Source organism: Simochromis diagramma, unplaced genomic scaffold (assembly GCF_900408965.1).
Source record: "Simochromis diagramma unplaced genomic scaffold, fSimDia1.1 OVJJ01000324.1, whole genome shotgun sequence".
Taxonomy (NCBI): domain Eukaryota; kingdom Metazoa; phylum Chordata; class Actinopteri; order Cichliformes; family Cichlidae; genus Simochromis; species Simochromis diagramma.
Genome location: NW_024386918.1, coordinates 579,059 through 599,214, shown reverse-complemented (window position 1 = coordinate 599,214; position 20,156 = coordinate 579,059). Strand labels below are relative to the sequence as shown.

Here is a 20,156-nt window from a genome sequence, read left to right as displayed (position 1 = left end):
AACCTATGTGAGTATTCAAAGTTCAGATTCAACTTTGGTGACTGTTAACTTTAATTTATATATGACAGAAAAAAAGGAGCAAAAGGAGCAAAAAAAAAAAAGAAAAAAAAAGGGAGATGACTAGCAATATAAAATTCATAGGTGCAGCAGCAGTACTGGAAGTGCAGACAGTAAAGCAAGGGACAAAATTAAGAAACTCTTCTCTGGCATTCATGTTGTTAATTCTTATGGTCTAGCAACAGAACTGACGGTACTGTAGACTAGCAGCATGAGCTGACAATCACAACATAACATCAGATGGTTGTTATGGTAAGCTGCTATGGATAATCTCTGGAATCCCATTAGAACAAAGACACTCATGATGTAAAGTGAACTGTGTAACATTAGACTTACCTGCTTGGCATATGGCTCAGTAGTAATTGATAGAATGATACTGACTGCTGATTGGTCTATGGATTAAACCTTTTATTTTGAAAGATAATTGTCTCAATCATTATGCAAATACAAAAATGAATAATTTTCATTTTTTCCAATATTAAATGTTTTTATATTAAGAAAAGAAAGCTAGTAGGTAGAATAGCAAAATTTTGCATTTAGAATAGTTTTCTCTTTTAAGGCTGTTCATTGAATGAGAATCTATGTGTTATCTATATGGTATATTATAAAAGAAATCATGTAGTGACTTCAGACTAAAGTGAAGAAATGTTCCTTCAAATGTGTATGTGCCTTTGTACAGTGTACATTACAGGAAATAAATATTTTCTAAACAAACTGAAGTTCAGACTTCTTAAATTTAGCTTCTAGATTAACATGCCCATGACAACTGCAGATTGCTTTGGCAATGCTACTCCCTGGAAGATCGTAGTAAGGTCTTTTTGTGACAAAAAACAAAGTGTTGAAGAACCAAACATTGCAACAGAAACCTAAATGTTTGTTTGGTGTTATTTCCCTTGTTCAAAGATAAAAAAGAAGACTGTCAAGACATGGTACCAAATTCCTACACTCCCCACAGCACACAGCAGCAAGATGTAAGATGCTGGGACAGCGTACACTGAGCAGCTGGAACACTGTGAATGAACAGGATCATGTGGGACTTTGGGAGTTGTAGCCCATAATGACCTCTTTCATAGTCACACCTGTTTTCTGTTCCTTGTTAACTACAATTTTGTGTAATAGTTAGTCAACAGCTGCTAATCAGTCTGGAACTCAAACTAGAAAAGCAATTTCATTCTGAGACAGAGAGAAATATATGGAGAGAGGGTAGGAACAAGTCCCCAAAGAAAGTAAGCCAATGCTACAAGCAAAATGATTCACAATGTTTACCATTCTATTTATCATTTATTGCAGTTAAGTTTAACATTACCATTCTGACAGAGACAGCAGGAATACAATATCTATACAGTGCTGAAAAATATATTTTGCTGACTTTAATATTTGGCAACTTTTCTAATAAAACAAAAGACAATTTATTCATCAAAAAATACTCTGTCCATTTCTACAACAAATCACTGATAAAGTATGCAATCCATACACTGGTTGGTTATATGTCGACAATAACATGCTACAACTTAATACATTAATAGAGACTAAATAAAATGATCAGGAACATAAAATGCGCCTTACACTGTTTAGGTTAGAGCCTCTCTGCTTCATTGGGCTTGTGGATCTATTTGATCTTCTAGAATTTCTTTTATTATCTATGTATCAGAAAATAATAATTACTTCAATTTTCTTTTACTGTTTTCTACATCCGTATAGCAACCCAAAATTTACTTCTGCCCTTCAAAGCTGACAAATTAAAGGCAATGACCTCATTCAGAACAGAGCAGGTTCTGCACATATGCAATATTTACTTATTTACTAATTTTTAAAAACTAATTTTTACTAGTGTGATTTCAGTATGTTGCAGGTATGGTGCTAACAGATGACATTACAGTCATTCCACAGGTAGTGACACTGCATATTGTTTAAAAAAGATGAGAGGACTGCATCTTCCACAACAGCCAAACTGCTGCCCATGTGTCAGTGTTTCTGTAAAGGATTTCTTAAATTTTGTTTTAGATATAGATCAACATCATTGGGAAAAAAGTACTTTCTTTCCAAAAGTGAGACTACAAGAGGAAATGGATGCATTAGCACTGTGAAGTATACTGGCTAATACATTTTTCAAAAACACTTTTTAGTTTCAGGTCCTGGAACATCTGAATCTATTTATCAATCTACGTAACACTTTGGTGCTAACATTTTGGTCATTTCTACTATTTAATGCCATTTCAAAGTAGTATCATTTATGATTTCGTGAGAGGCGGCTTCATAAACTATTAGAATAGTATACTAGTCAAGCTGAAGATATAATGCTTGAACAATTTTGTCCAAATTCTCCATGTGTGACATGCTAAATGCCCCCTAAATGTACTTTACAAGGTATTAATAAAGTACCACTGAAAAAAGCCATGATCTGTAATCTGTGTTCTGAAACTTAAATTCATGTCTTTTAGATTAAGAATACATTTAAAAAAAAAAAACTGGACCAGATTTCATTAAGTATTCCATTTATTATTTATTTTAAATGTACTCAATTTAACCATAAATATATGCATAACGTTGTTTTATTTTATTTTATTAATTTTGTCCGCAAGGTGACATCACACCAGTGAATACTTGCCTCACCGTTTGCTTAACCAGTGAGAGAACGTGATTTTGTTCATTGAATGAAATGGCCCAATTATTTGTAATTCTTCCTGTTCAATGAAAATTTAATCCTGTAAAGGTTTAAAAGTTTCTAACATCTATCAGATAAAAAAAAAATAACCATAGTAATAATCACTAATAACCATTTTGTAAATGAAATGTATAATCCGATAATAACATTAACTTGATGAAGTTGCATTTTTCAAATTCAACATTTTAAATGACTTTAAAAAAAATATTTTAAAAGACTTAAATAAGCACCTTATAATTTCTAGGTTTGGTACTGAGAGCATACATATAGCTTTTAAATTAAGTCCATTTTTTTAATAAATTAATATTTTGCTAGTTTTATGTTGGTTGTTCCACCTAACATTAAACCATTTGAATTAAGCTATTCTTATCCATGTTAGAGTGAGAGCTGTACAACTTTCCAACTAGCTATAAAAACCCCACTGAGTCCTTTGGATGGTGAAATATCCTTTTCACTATGACTGTTTTATTTTATAATTCAAATCAGTTCAATCCAATTTTATTTATAAAATGCCAAATCACAACAACAGTCACCTCAAGGCCTTACATAGTAAGATAAAGAGCCTACAATAATAAGTCTCATGTCAACACTAATTTCTTGACAAAATGCTTATTTATTTCATCTCAACAGCTTTAAAATGCCTGATAGTTCTACATTTTTATTTTTATATAAATGATATGTTCTGCATAAAGCATATTGTTAAAACATTTATAATCATTAATAAAATAAAATCCTGCCAGTGTACTGTGCTATTATTATCACTTAAACACAATTTTTAATATTCTTTGTAGTCTCCTTTTCCATATACAGTCTGACTGCACGACATGTTTGGGGTTTAGATACCAAACTATGAAAAAAGAATTAGATAAATTAGGTTAAAAATTACTAAAAACATTGTATAGATTAAACTTTGAATGTCATGCTGTGAATAAATTAAAAACACACAATGATATGAATTTCATGTCAATAACCATTCTGCCTAGTACTATAACAGGAAAGATGTTTTATCCTTAAGTGAGTAACTATTACTCATGTTTATCTAACCTATGATCAAAATTAGAAATATTATCAGTTTATACTGGAAATAATTTTAAAATTTTGAACTCATATTGGTAACTTAACTTAAACAAAGGTGACATGGGGATGCGGCATTTTAGGCTAAGGCAAGATTTGGAAAAATAGATACTGGCCCATTATTATACAAAATACACTTAGTTCTGATATGTGGACTCAAATGGTACCAAATACTAGAAATGACCTGAACCCACATAAAACATAATTGGGAGCCTTAAGGCTATTGCTAGATCTATGTTTGGACAGAACTAGGCTAGTTGCTAACCATGCTTCCAGTCTTTACGCTAAGCAAAGTGAAAGTGCAACCCCGAGATTACCGAAGTGAAAATCCTAGTATTTCCCAAAGTATTCAGCTATTTCTTCAAGTATCAGTCTCTTTTCTAGACCAATGCTACCAACATAGCTGCATAGCAAAGCTAATGATAAAGCTAAGACTACATGATGAAGTAACACATACATCTCTTTTCTATGCAGATGTGCTGAATGAAGGAACTGCAGGACTATCCTGTACAGCCTGTCTCTGATCTCAAAGTACTGCCGTGAGACTTTTCCCATTGGACATGTATACAGTGCTGAGAGTCTTGAGCCACCCTCAGGTCTTTATATTTTGGTAGGAAAAAGGTACAGTGATTTACTGAAACACACGCAAACAAACATGGAAATATAGTATATAATACAAAAACATTATAACATCCCTGTCAGTACTGACAGGGACTAGAAAGAAAATTTATAGTTTTCCTATATTGGCTTTTAATTCATTGCCTCCCTGTTAAATCCAGAATTGAATGCAAAATCCTGCTTCTCACATACAAGGTCTTGAATAATCAGGCCCCATCTGATTAAGTACACAGACTGTTGATTAACTTGTGGTTGATGGGTATTTGAGTAGTATGGGAGGCAGAGCTTTCAGCTTTCAGACACCTCTTCTGTGGAACCAGCTCCCAGCTTGGATTCAGGAGGCAAACACACTTTCTACTTATAAGATTAGGCTTAAAACTTTCCTTTTTGACAAAGCTTATAGTTAGGGATGGATCAGGTAACGTAGCTCTCTTCCACAGCATGTCTTTTGTCCTGTCTCTCTAACTCTAATCAAACTCCATCAATTTGAAAATCGCTCTGTTGGAATTAAATCAGAGTAAATTATGCATTTTTGTGACAGGCTGCTAATAATAAAATACTGTATCTAAAGGAATAACTTGAATTGGTTCTTAACAAGTAAGTGACAGACATTCAAGTACAGCTTGTGTAAAGTCAAAATGGTTTTTACATGAACCAGTAAAACACCACAGTATGCAAAAACATTAGCTAAGTGCCTGTCTTTAAGCTGTTTTAAAGAATGTCACAGGGTTAAGAGTGTAAAAAGAGAGGATTAAGCTGTTCCAGTATTTTGGAGCAAAGGATGGAAACACCCAATTGTTCTTTGTTTTCAGACTAACACGTGAGATAGCAAGAAGACCCCTACCTGGGCTTAAGAACCCAGCTTGGAGAATCAGGGAATTACTGCAGGTCTTTATTACTATTTTAGGGTTTTTACCTTACAATATAAAGAAACTGTTGTTTTGATTTGGTGTTACATAAATAAAATGGACATTACAGATGGGGCATACATTTTTAACTAAAATCTGAACCTGACAGGAAGCCAGTGTAAAGATGTTTCGAGAAGATTTAACATCAGTTAAACGCCTTCCAGCAGCATTTTAGATGGACTAGAAGCAATTACTACATGCTTTAGACAAGAAAACAGCGTATTACAATAATTTAAACTAGTAGAGATCAAAGCATGGATGAGAATCTCCAGTTCACATTTTGAGACAACAGTCCTGAGGTTACCCCTATTTCTGAAATGGGAAAAAGAAGACCAGGTCAGACACCTGATGTGAGCATGAAATGCCACAGAAAATAGGTTGTTTGCCAAGTTTTCTGTTACAGTGCCTCTAAAGGTACTCACTTGTTCCACATTTTGTCAGCTTACATCTTTTTTCCAAAATAGATTCATTTTTCACCTCAAATACTACACATTTTACCTAAGTTTAAAGAAATGAACGATGGCCCAAGACTTAGTCGTACTGAATAGTACTGTAATTCACAGTCACAACATAAAAATCAGCATTTGTCCTATTTGGAAATGAAGCTGAATTTCAGCGGTCTCTGAAGTCAGTTAAAAACCTATAGGTAATGGCTCATTTGCAAAAAAAAAAAAAAAACAGTAGTGAGGTTACCAGTGTATATTGACTGAACTCTCCCTAACTTTTTCTTTCTTACACCAAAACACCACAGTGCATTTGAAAATAACACATGAAGATTTTACTTTTCTGGAGCTACAAAAAAAAAAAAAAAAAAAAGAACTGAGTGTTTTCTATCTTGTTCTGGGTCATCTTTTCGGTGTAATCGGGCACTGAAGTGACAGCTTGTACTTTTTTTGTTATCCCGTAGTCTACAGACACCAGACCTTTCACATCTTAATTTGTGATATGTCACTCTTTTTACAGGAGGGAACCTGTAAAATCAAATTAGATGGGCACATTTCTCCTGGGACCTTGTAACTTGCATGTACTTGAGATGCTGCTCACAAACATACTGTTTGGTCACAGTAAAGGTGCTTGCTACTGCTTTTACACCATATTACTGTGCACAAATCATCACAAAGGAATTATTCAAACAATGGCTCATTGGTCTTTTATACAGATGGTTCCTTACGAAAGAGGATAACTAAAGAGATGCCACTTAGAAAACTGTCTCCTGCCACTATTAGGATTATCATCAGACCTCCACTTGAGAACATCTTTTTTTTTCCTAGGGTCATTAGAAACGAAGTCTTAGCAAAGGCAAAGTTGAGAAATAGTACTGTAACATGCAAGCATGATTAAATGGAAGCCGTCTTCTGTGTGCTTTTAGCAATACAGCTAAACTTCAGTGTACAGTTGTTGTCCTTAGCCTAGGTCTACAACACATCTTTATTTACTCTGTAGGTAAACAGAAACATATTTATGGTTGTTTAGTTGTGGGATTGCAAACTACTGTTCATCAACAAGGTTATAGCACAAAACTCAAAACAAACAAACAGAAAAAAAACCCCCAAAGACAGAGTTCAGATGGTCTAGAGGTCGAACATACAATATACAAGGTATCAGTTTTGTGCAAGGCTAACCATATCCTGGACTTCACCCTGTGCCTAGTTATGACATGTTTTTTATTTTAGTCAAGATTTAATTTTAATTTAATTAATCTGTTTTTTATTTAAGTGCCACAATTTGAAACGGGTTTGAGTCTAAGTAAGGAGTGTGTTTCTAAAACTTCAGTAACACTGAACTTTGCAATCTGCATCATCTGCTTTCTGTGGTGGGTTATGAGCAGAAGGTGGACTGCAGCTGCTTGAAGGCAGCATGTCGTTGTTTTTTCTCCTCTTCTTGTCTCTTGCGTTCTTCTTTTTCCTCTCGAATTTCAGCCTCAAACTTGCTACCGGCAGACAGAGCCTGCATCTGGTACAACACAAAAACAAATTTCTTAAACCCAAGTAGCCATGCACAGCTGACTGCAGCTTTTCACAAATTTAAGCTTTGGGTACAGTACTTAATGTACTTGATGTACTTGTTTTTTCACCAGTAGTTACATAGCTGTATCCCCAGTTATCAAACATATACTTGGGCACAGAGATAAGTCATATGCCATTTGACTCATTAACATTCTGTGCAAAAAAAAAGAAAAAGTACACATATTGGGGTATAGTATATTAAAGCCCCCCCCCCGAACACTGAAACAGGCTTCAGATAGACATTCACAGGTTAGTTCCAGTAAAGTTAATATTTTCATGTTTTTACTCTGAACACAGGTCATGATAGGCATTGAAGGAGCTAAGGACAAAGTCAAAATCTAGGCGTACGGCTAAAGTACACGGTGTAATGTTATTACATACCTTGGCTTCAAAAAAGTCTTTGGCCCCCATAACACCCTGAGTGGAGACATCGATCTCAGAAAGTCTTGCTAATGCCAGTAGACCACTTTCTTCCTGCAGTTCTCCAGCTGCTGCTCTCCGGAAAATCAACAGGAACTGCAGAGAGGTAGACAGTTTAAAGTACACACACACACACACACACACACACACACACTTTTTTTTTTAAATTATTTATTTATTTTTTACCCACCACCTGCCTCTCACCAAGCAGGATCTCGGGAGCACGTGAGTTGTTGCCAGAAGAATTCTTGATACAATGTTTCTTCACCAAAACTTTTATCTTACACTGAAGTCAGGTTTTCAACCTTCACCTTAAGACTTCCCAGAAAAGGAGTTTCACAAAAAAAAAACCCAGTGTGTTCAGGCTCTTACAAATCTGTTCTGGTCCCACTGGAACCAGGAATTCCTCCCTTTCCTAAAACAGAGGCAACAATGGGCAGTGACTCACAGGAATTTTCAGGCTGAGTTTAGTTCTGAGATTTGTTTGGTCATTTGAGAATTTTTTTTCTTTGTATGAAGAACTTGATCATTATGAAATGGATAAACATGGAATGTTTATTTTTGTTTTAGTTAAAAGTAACTTTATTTGTCTTAGTATCATGTGATGACATTGCTTCCTGCTCAAAGGTCCTCTTTTGAGAAAAGCATTACAGCCATGTTGACCATGTGCTGAAGTCTCTTTTCATCTGTGTCGAAGCATCATGGAATCAATGCTGTAAGTTAATTCACTTCACAATGGATATGTTAGGTTAATTCATGAGAGAGAGTTAAGAGTGCAGATGCTGATTGCTTTTGTATTCAGCTTAGTATCCAGTTTAGCCTAATTTTGTATACATTTCTTTTTTCTTTTCTTTTTTTACAGTTTTCACCAGGATGTCCATTGAGATTTACAGCAACACTACAAAAAGTATGTCTTAAAGACAAAATGCTGGATGACCTCCAATTTAAATTAATTGTTATGGTACTTTGCCCTAAAAATTTTATAACATATGTTATAAAACATCACATTCTTACTCTGGATGGCATTACCTTGAGTAATACTGTAAGAAATCTTGTATTTGACCAGGATGTGTTTTACAATGTGCATATTAAACAAATACGTGTGACTGCTTTGGGCAACATCTCTTAAATTAGAAACATCCTATTCTCAGATGTTGAAAAAGTTCATGCATTTATTTATTACTTTTAGGCTAGACTTTTGTAATTATTACAGCTATTCTAAAAGCTCCCTGAAAAGCCAGTTTATCCAAAGCAGTGTGAGTACTGACAGGAGCTAGAAAGGGAAACAACCATATTTGTCTCACCAGAATTGAATTTAAAATCCTTCTACTCTAATACAAAGTATTTTAAGCTTAAAACTTGACTTTTTCTTTTCTACTTTTTTCACCACATTGGTTGCGCTTAACTTGCTACTGGTAATATGATCACACTACTTCTATTTACACTCGTATTTAAGGCACAGATGGTCAATGCAGTATTCCCCCAAACAATAAGTAGAGCCATTCAAACAACACCGCCACATTAGCGATAATATAGCAGTAGTCAAAACTAGAAGCCTAAGTGTTTTTCCACCAAGTGTCGCCTTTTCAAATTGCTGCAACTGCATCTCCCTCTGAATAATCTATGAATCTCTGAGCCTCTCTATTGATATTTGTAATATTGACATTACAAAAATCGAGGTGTAAACTGCAACTAACAACAGTGGGCATGACAGCAATTTGATGTCAATGTAAAATCAACTTTGTCATCCAGTGTCATTCACAAGGCACCTGGCAGATATAAAACTCACCCTTACCCCTGATTCTCCTACCCCTCGACCAGCTGTAACAGCTGGATGCTGCTGCCTTAGCCTGGTTCTAACAGACGTATCCCCCCTGTTGACATGGGGGGTCTTCACCTTATAATGTAAAGTTCCTTTAGGTGACTGTTGTTGTGAATTGGTGCCGTGTAAATAAAATGTCACATGGATTCTTATATTTAAGAATTTTTTTTTTTTCCTCGCCTAATTTATTTTGGGATTTTATTGCCTATAACCACTTATATGCTTCATTAGACATTAAACTCCACAACACCAGTAATCAACATTATCTGTGCAAAGACTGGTGCTTCTAAAGTGAAACACAGAAATGTTACAGTGGGTTTAATAAACTCATAATCAGGTGTTTTGCCATTTGGCATATTTTGGCGCATTTTGGCACCATCTGTAAATGTAAATGATAAATGGCCTGTGTTTGTATAGCGCTTTACTTAGTCCCTATGGACCTCAAAGCGCTTCACACTACATTCAGTCATCCACCCATTCACACACACATTCACACACTGGTGATGGCAAGCTACATTGTAGCCACAGCTGCCCTGGCGAGGCTGACGGACACTGGCGCCACCGGGCCCTCTGACCACCACCAGTAGGCAACGGGTGAAGTGTCTTGCCCAAGGACACAACAACCAAGACTGTCGGAGCCGGGGCTCGAACAGGCAACCTTCCGATTACAAGACGAACTGCCAACTCGTGAGCCACGATCGTAAGTTGAACTTTCTTTTTTTTAATTTTTTTTAACACTTTCTCTTTATTGATTTTCATCTTATTTTACATACAGAACTAAAGAGGGCAAGGGAAACCAACACATTCACATATGTTCACATATTCCAAAATACACAACGCCTTGTTTTACTTACACATATTACATATTACACAGGTGCATGTCCCATTCAAACAAATTTGCAGCTGTCCCTCTGCATCACAGAGGTATCAGTTTCTAGTCTCTTGACGTATAACGATCCCATCTTTCCCAAAGTCTCTCTCCTTTCTCCTTCTGTAGCCGCAGTGAGAGGGTAATCAGTTCCATATGATGAATTGTGTTAATAATGTCTATGACCAGCTTCCGTGTGGGGGGGCTTGTCTGTAACCAACACTTAGTAATTGCCTTTTTGCATGCAACCATAATTATTTTCAGTAAGTATGAGTCTCTGTTATTTATATCCTCAGGGATATTCCCAAGGTACATGGTACTAAAGGAGAAGTCCAGTGGTACTTCCAGCACATCCATCACCATTTGTTTAATCTCCTCGCAAAAGGTCTTCAGTTTAGGACATGACCAGAAGACATGGAAGCAACCTGCAGCGACCTCCCCGCACTCCCTCCAGCATGAATCTAATTAAATTCTTCCATCCAAAAATCTCGTCATGTTAAAGAATTTGTGGTAGATAACACACACACACACACACATATATATATATATATATAGATATATATATATATATATATATATATATATACATACATACATACATACACATACAATACATACATACATTATATATATATATACATAATACATATATCATACATACATACATATATATATATATATATATATATATAACATATTATATATATATATATATATATATATATATATATATATATATATATATATATATATATATATATACACACACACACACACATATACATACATACATACATATACCTGCTTCTTTTTCATAGCAGTAAAACTTCTGTACATTTTGCCTATAGTACCCCTTATAATGTTCTCACCATAAGCATCCATAAATATTTGGATCACCCCACTAGCATCTGCGTCAAGCATTCTAATTTCCTTCTGGAAGAAGCTCTGAACCTGTAGGTAACGATAAAAATCTTCCCTGCCGATCTCGTAAATCTGACACGTCCTCAAAATCTATCAGCTCCCCATGCTTCACTATCTTACAGATCGCAGTGATTCCATGCCTGGACCACTCCCTGAATTTATGGTCTAACAATGCTGGAAGGAAGCGTGGGAGATACGCTGGCCATCCCAGCAACCCTATTTCCCTATTAAGACCAAAAAATTTAATTTTAAATTTAAAATTTGCATCTGATATGCCTGTGGTAAACTCTCAAGAGACCCCAGAACAGACTGTATTGGGAAATCCATCAAAGAAACCTCAATGTCCTTCCATTTTGCCTCAAACTTAGAGTTACACCAGCACACTAGAGGTCTGATCTGGGCTGCCAGATAGTAATCCTCAAAGCACGGTAGAGCCATGCCCCCCCGCTCACCAGGCAGCTGCATTGTTGCATATTTCACTCTTGGCCTTTTATTTCCCCATATGAATCTTGAGCAATGCATATCCCACTCCCTAAATTGTTTTGCTGGAACCTCCACTGGAAGCGCTGCAAACAAATATAGCAGCTTTGGGAGGATATTTATCTTTATTAACTCTGCTGCCCAGATGGAGGTGGAGCAGACCCCACCTCTCCAGATCTTCATACAGGGAGTGCAGAATTATTAGGCAAGTTGTATTTTTGAGGAATAATTTTATTATTGAACAACAACCATGTTCTCAATGAACCCAAAAAACTCATTAATATCAAAGCTAGGGCTGCTCAATTAATCGAATTTTAATCTCGATTACGATCTGGGCTTTCAACGATCATTAAAAATGACTGAGCCGATTATTAGCCCCTCCCTCGTGCTTTACTCTCGCGCTGCTCCGTGTGGCAAATCGAGCGCACCTCTCTGCATTTCGAACACCCGTCACAACAATTAAGAGGACCCGAGGGAAGCTCGGAAAGCTAAGCAGAAGTTATTTGGAGAGGAGAGTGACTGCCGTTGGTTGAAAAGAGAGGTAAAAAAACTTCAGTGGTGTGGAAACATTATGGGTTCGCGGAGTCAGACGTGGATCAAGTAGACACAGTGTGTAAACTTTGCTACGATGTCGTAGCTGCACCACAGAGCAACACTGCAAAGTTCACTAAACATAGATATTTACATTTTTCATTTATTTCTTATATTGCAAACATTTGCACTGTTATCAGTATTTGCACACTATTTTATATTATTTTTTAAAGTCATTATTCAATACATTGTTATAGTTAACCCTTTAAAGCCGGTCAGAGCAGCATGCTCTGTTTTGCATAACTATTTTTAAATCCCTGTAGAACCGGAACCATAAGCTAGCGCAATAATTTTTTTTTGCATATGAAACCAGAGGAGTTGTACTTTCATCTTATGCCATCAGCTTGTCCTGGGTCACGGTTTCCTTCCACATATAGCTTTGCAAAAATTGCATAAAAAGCGCTTACAGGAACAAAAACATAATATTCCAGAAACGGGCTTAGCCGATCCGATCAGCTGTTTGTAACACTTCCCACATTGAAACAGACGTCAGCGGGAACTATCGCATGTCCGCCATTTCCTGCCCGAAACCGGAAGTAACGTCATTTTCGCGGAAAATTTAGTTTTTTACTTGTAGGCCTTAAAAGCCTATACTGGTGTTTTTATAAGTCATGTTTGACTCTATACTTTTCTGAATAGTTTCTGGGATGCTTAGAACTCGAATTGCACTGCTGGAAATATTTTATTTTGATGCACATGTTGTTTTCTTTGCAAATTTGCGTCATAGGATTGTTTTTTTGTTTTTCCTGCAGTATATAAAAATTGCTGTATCTCCAAAATAAAACTATGAAGACACTCAAAATAAATTTCCTGTTGTTGTAAACTATTTTTTGCAACTTTTTTGTATTTAAAGTTTTGAGGGATAAACCTCTTAAATTTCTCCAAGTAGAAATATATGTAAAAAAACAAAACAAAAACGATTTTCAATTTTTTTGTAGTTTATTGCACTTTTTTTGCAATTAATGTAGTTACTATGGACCTTATGCATACATATTATTAAAATATGGGCTATAACAGTTGTATTGATGTATATCAACTTGAAATGCTCCCACAAATGGCACTACAGCATGTAAAAAAATAATATAAGCTCTGGCGGACTTGGTTCTATGGTAGGTCTTAAAGGGTTAAATAAATATCGTCAAATAATCGAGATCTCAATTTCAGTGAAAATAATCGTGATTATCATTTTTGCCATAATCGAGCAGCCCTAATCAAAGCTGAATGTTTTTGGAAGTAGTTTTTAGTTTGTTTTTAGTTTTAGCTATTTTAGGGGGATATCTGTGTGTGCAGGTGACTATTACTGTGCATAATTATTAGGCAACTTAACAAAAAACAAATATATACCCATTTCAATTATTTATTTTTACCAGTGAAACCAATATAACATCTTTTCCTCCTTGTAAATCTCACATTTGATGATGGACCACAGGTTCGCAATGGGGTTCAGATCAGGTGAACAAGGAGGCCATGTCATTAGTTTTTCTTCTTTTATACCCTTTCTTGCCAGCCACGCTGTGGAGTACTTGGACGCGTGTGATGGAGCATTGTCCTGCATGAAAATCATGTTTTTCTTGAAGGATGCAGACTTCTTCCTGCACCACTGCTTGAAGAAGGTGTCTTCCAGAAACTGGCAGTAGGACTGGGAGTTGAGCTTGACTTCATCCTCAACCCGAAAAGGCCCCACAAGCTCATCTTTGATGATACCAGCCCAAACCAGTACTCCACTCCACCTTGCTGGCGTCTGAGTCAGACTGGAGCTCTCTGCCCTTTACCAATCCAGCCACGGGCCCATCCATCTGGCCCATCAAGACTCACTCTCATTTCATCAGTCCATAAAACCTTAGAAAAACCAGTCTTGAGATATTTCTTGGCCCAGTCTTGACGTTTCAGCTTGTGTGTCTTGTTCAGTGGTGGTCGTCTTTCAGCCTTTCTTACCTTGGCCATGTCTCTGAGTATTGCACACCTTGTGCTTTTGGGCACTCCAGTGATGTTGCAGCTCTGAAATATGGCCAAACTGGTGGCAAGTGGCATCTTGGCAGTTGCACGCTTGACTTTTCTCAGTTCATGGGCAGTTATTTTGCGCCTTGGTTGTTCCACACGCTTCTTGCGACCCTGTTGACTATTTTGAATGAAACGCTTGATTGTTCGATGATCACGCTTCAGAAGCTTTGCAATTTTGAGACTGCTGCATCCCTCTGCAAGATATCTCACTATTTTTGACTTTTCTGAGCCTGTCAAGTCCTTCTTTTGACCCATTTTGCCAAAGGAAAGGAAGTTGCCTAATAATTATGCACACCTGATATAGGGTGTCATTAGACCACACCCCTTCTCATTACAGAGATGCACATCACCTAATATGCTTAATTGGTAGTAGGCTTTTGAGCCTTGTATAGGCTTGGAGTAAGACAACATGCATGAAGAGGATGATGTGGACAAAATACTCATTTGCCTAATAATTCTGCACTCCCTGTATATCTTCTTGTTCACCAGATTATAATTAACTTCATATAACAATGCAAGGTCTTTTGTCAGCAGGATCCCCAAATACTCTATTTGAGATTGATGCCATCCGAATCTATATCTTGCTACCAATTGTCTTGAGGGGTTAAAAAAAAGAATGTCAAGATTTGAGTTTTTTGAATGTTTAGTCTATAACCAGACAGTCTGCCATATTCTTCCAGTATTTCCATAAGCAGAGGAATTCCCTCTTCCGGGTTTCCTAGCGCTACCAGCACGTCGTCTGCATACAAGCAAATTTTATTTTCCACATTCCCCGTTGTAACCCCCGCCAATCGAGTATCTTCTCTGATGCATTGAGCCGTTGGCTCAATGAAAAGGTTAAAGAGCAGTGGGCTCAACGGGCAGCCCTGCCTACAGCCACGTTGTAGTGTTATCCGATTTGAGAGGCTTCCATTAACTTTGATCCTCGCTGTTGGAGACATATAAATCATTCTTATACATTGAATAAACCTGTCACATAGCCCAAATCTCTTCAACACATGAAACAGAAATTCCCACCCGACCGTATCGTATGCCTTTTCCACATGAAGCCCAATAAGAACTGTTCCAGTTTTTCCTTTAAGTATCTGGTCAATAATATGAATGGCCCTTCTGATATTATCGTGTGTTTGTCTGTTACTAATGAAGCCTGTTTGATCCTCCTCTATCAGCATGGGCATCAATGTACTCAACCTCCTAGCCAAAATTGCAGTAAATAGTTTATAGTCTATATTTAACATGCTAATAGGTCTATAACCTCTGGGATCAGTTTTATCCTTCCCTGCTTTTGGTATGACAGAGATATACGCCTCCAGGCACGATGGTGGGAGCGCCCCCCCCCCACTCAGAGTGTAATTAAAAGAGGCCTTTAGTAGCGGGATTAAGGGTTCCCTCATTTGCCTATACCACTCTGGTGGAAATCCATCACATCCTGGGGCTTTAAAAGTCTTGAGTTTTGAGATCCCAATGTTAATCTCTTCTGTTGATATTTCTCTGACGAGTTTTTCATTCTGCTGCTTACCTATAAATGGCAGATCTAAGCTGGATAAGAAATTCTGAATCCTATGCTCATCTGCTTTATCCGGTTGCGTGTATAGCTCAGCGTAATATTCTTCAAATGCTCTCTGAATTTCTTCGAGTTTATTAGTTATCTTATTTGTTTTTAAATTTCGAACTTTATGAATAGTGTTCTCCTGTTGTTGCCTCCTGAGACTCCATGATAATAGCCTAGCAGCTTTGGGTCCTGCCTCATACCACCGTTGTCTATTATATTTTAATTTTTTTTCAATTTCCTCACTTAAAATTTTGTGGATCTCCTGTTTAACCGGCCTCATCTGCTCCAATACCTGGGGGCACCTTGTAACGGTGTGCAGTTGTTCCAATTTTTCCAAATTCTCCTGCAAATCTGACAGCTTTTTTGCTCTCACCTTCTTTAGGACTGCACATTTTGCAATAATTTTACCCCTAAGGTATGCCTTAGCCGCATCCCATAAAATTGTAGGATTAACTGCTCCATTGTCATTGAGTTCTAAATATGTTTTTAACTCCTGTCCCATTTCTCTTTTAAACGAGTCATTATTTAACAGACCTGTGTTAAGCCTCCATAAGGTGTTTTTGGGGCTAGCTTTAAACCCAATCTTCATAGTTAGTCCCGAATGATCAGATAAATCTCTCTGTCCTATTATACAATCCTTCACTCTGTGGAGATCTTTACTAAAAGTAAAGAAGTAATCAATCCTCAAGTACATATCATGTCTTGCTGAATAAAATGTAAATTTGCGTTCATTTTTGTGTAAATATCTCCATATATCTATAAGCCCCAACTCAGATAACATTGTTTTTACTTGTTTCTTTAATTTAGTTCCCCTCCGGTCTCGGCTAGTTTTATCCCATTTTGGATGGAGAAGTAAATTGAAATCTCCTGCACATATACATGTACCAACACTTTCTGCGGCAATAAGACTGAATATCTCCTTAAAGAACCCTGTACTACTCTACCAGGGGGTGCATATATATTACACAGCGTGACGTCTTCCTGTTCCATTTTCCCTTTCACCAACACAAATCTTCCCTCTTTATCTTTATGTTCTCCAGTAAACTCAAAACCAACCTTGTTCGGTATCAGAATGGCCACTCCTCTTTTTTTGCCAGATCTATGTGAGGCATAATAAAAAAATTTTGAATCCCATTCTCTTCCACTTCTCATATTCTTCCTTTGATAGATGCGTTTCTACAAGAAATACAATCTTAATGGGATTCTTTATACCATTTACATTCAAAGACAATACCTTATAATACCGCATATGTTCTATGTATTTCCAACTTATTTTCCTGCACCAACATAACAATACTCCCAGCCCTCAGAACACATAATAAACACACATGAACAAAGACAGAACTTGTCTTAACTAAATAAACCAGGTCTTCCATAAGAGAGGCTTTTTTCTCTCCTCTCAGTCTGGGTGGAAATGCCACAGTGTGGGGCCCCTCTCGTTTCCTATTTTAAAAGAAAAAGGGAAACCAAAAAACAAAAACATGTGAGTCACCTGCATCGGACCCTCACCACTCCATGATCAAAGGGGGATCGACGTGCCATATTCCATCATGGCCAGGGGAGGAGGCCATCCAGCCATATACCCCCCTGTAATGATCAGCACTTGTTGTTCCGTTGGTCTTATGTTCGTCTTAACAGCGAAACAGGGCCGGTGGGGCACAGGTGTTATTCCTCCGTACCGACGTTCTCCGTGCGCTGGAAAACCTTCAGCTTTTCCCGTGTAAATCAGCTGTATTCCTGGCGCGTCGCGGCCCAACCACGCTCGTCGGTAGCATACTACTGATCATCTCCGCCGTAATGCCTTTGGGCTTTCTTGTGGCCACCGGTCCTACCGTGTATCCGCGTCTTCTTAGATCTGCCGCAGCTTCCTCCGCGCTATTGTATAAGACCATTCCCGAGTCAAAATGAACCCGCATTTTAGCAAGCGGGGTCTGGAACCGGATGGCGTTTTCTTTAAGTACTTTTTTAACCGGGCCATACTCTTTTCTCTTCATTTGTATGTTTTTGGCATAGTTGTGATCAAAGAAAATCCGTTTCTCCTTTATATATACACATGCTTCTTCCATGCAGCGCGTAGGATTTGTTCTTTATTAATATTGAACTTTAAGAAGCGCACCACCGTTGATCGAGGGGGGGCCCCCGGCGGCGGCTGCACTCCCAGCGCCCGGTGAGCTCTCTCTATCCCTAGGTTCTTCTCGCTGCCCAAGTCCACGCCTCCCCCAACTCCGATATCATCATGCTTTCCACATACCTTAGCATGGAGGTGCCTTCTATGTTCTCAGGGATGCCATATATCCGTATGTTATTACGGCGCAAGCGCCCCTCCAAATCCGTAACCTTCTCTTGGAGCTGCCTCTGGTTATCCAGCAGCTGAACAATGGCATCCCTCACTCCAATGTCCCATTTCTCCTTCCCTACCATGTTTCTTTCCATTTCTTCCAGACGTTTCCCCACCTCCTCGATCCTGCTTGTGGCGGCGGTAACCTGTTGATTTATCTTGTGTGTTAACTCGCTCATTTGGGTTTTCATGTCCTCTTTCAAACTTGTTCTCACGAGCGATAGCTCCTTCTTCATCTCTGCCTTAAGGTCTTGCATGGCCTCCGCCACTACTTCACTCACCACCTGTCTGAAGGGGCCTAGCACTGATGTTGTGGCCTCCGCCGCCATCTTCTCGCCCTCTTGCTTGGAGCGCGTTTCATTTGTCTTACTCTCAAGTCGCGTTTCTAAGCTTCGGCCTGGGGCTCGTCCCTTCTTATTTTTATCTCCGCTCATTATTCTTGAGGGGAAAGTCGCTTTTAATGGATTATATTCTTGAATTGCGGATTATTTTAGCTATCGATGCAGGAGCTCCTGTTTATGCTGCTACTCTCGCCACCATGACACCGGAAGTCGTAAGTTGAACTTTCTGAGGTACTGAACAGCAAAAATAATTTAACTTTATTTACATGCCTAAAAATGATTGTTTTTTGATTTTTTTTGAAGAATTACCCACACAATCGACTATACAGCTAATCGTACTGGTGTCACTAGTCATTTCCAGACAAACCAGTCATTTAATCTAGAAATGGCGCCAGTGAGGCTGTCGCTTCCTGGGTAAGGTGTTCCGGCAGGGCATGTCCTACTGGTAGGAGAACCTGGGGTAGACCCAGAACATGCAGGTAAGATTACATCTACCAGATGGCCTGGAAACTGCTTAGTTTTATAGATAAGTGCAATTTTAATAATGCACAGCACAATGTGCCACACCTTTCAGTTGTGCTTTATTTATTTAGATGCTCATTTGTCATATTTGAGTAATATGTGAACATCTTTTGTAATAACATGTTTTCATAAATTAAAAATCAGTTTAAGTGTTTTTCTTCATTGTTGTTGTTAAAATTTTAATCATTAGAGAAAAAAAATTACCCATAATCATCTCACAGATGTATCTACAGCTACCTTTAGTACCATTGTTATTTAGACTCTTTTTCTCCAATCGATCTTTCTGAGTTAACTTCAATAATTACTTCCACCAAACCATCAACGTGTCTTATAGACCCCATTCCTACAAAACTGCTCAAAGAAGTCCTGCCATTAATTAATGCTTCAATCTCTAATAATCAGCTATGTACCACAGGCCTTCAGGCCGGCAGTAGTTAAACCTTTACTTAAAAAGCCATCCCTAGACCCAACTGTCTTAGCTAATTATAGGCCCGTCTCTAGCCTTCCTTTCATATCAAAAATCCTTGAAAGAGTAGTTGTCAAACAGCTAACAGATCATCTGCAGAGGAATGGCTTATTTGAAGAGTTTCAGTCAGGTTTCAGAGCTCATCACAGCACAGAAACAGCTTTAGTGAAGGTTACAAACGATCTTCTTATGGCCTCTGACAGTGGACTCATCTCTGTGCTTGTCCTGCTAGACCTCAGTGCAGCGTTAAATACTGTTGACCATAATATTCTATTAGGGAGATTAGAACATGCTGTAGGTATTACAGGTACTGTGCTGCAGTGGTTTGTATCATATCTACATAATAGACTCCAATTTGTGCATGTAAATGGAGAGTCCTCTTCACACACTGAGGTTAATTATGGAGTTCCACAGGGTTCAGTGCTAGGACCAATTCTGTTTACATTATACATGCTTCCCTTAGGCAGCATCATCAGAAGACATAGCATACATTTTCACTGCTATGC

At 37.8% G+C, this 20,156-nt stretch overlaps 1 protein-coding gene across 1 annotated transcript in view; it reads right to left on the bottom strand.

The window, feature by feature from the left end:
* Positions 1-2,540: 2,540 nt before the first annotated feature.
* Positions 2,541-20,156, bottom strand: part of efhd1 (EF-hand domain family, member D1) — a 28,321-nt gene continuing 10,705 nt past the window's right edge. The window contains exons 3-4 of the mRNA XM_040036472.1: positions 7,710-7,844; positions 2,541-7,275 (exon numbers count right to left, since the gene is read on the bottom strand). Of these exons, the coding sequence (XP_039892406.1) occupies positions 7,141-7,275; positions 7,710-7,844 (270 nt within the window). The 3' untranslated portion in view covers positions 2,541-7,140. The remainder of the gene's footprint in view (positions 7,276-7,709; positions 7,845-20,156) is intronic.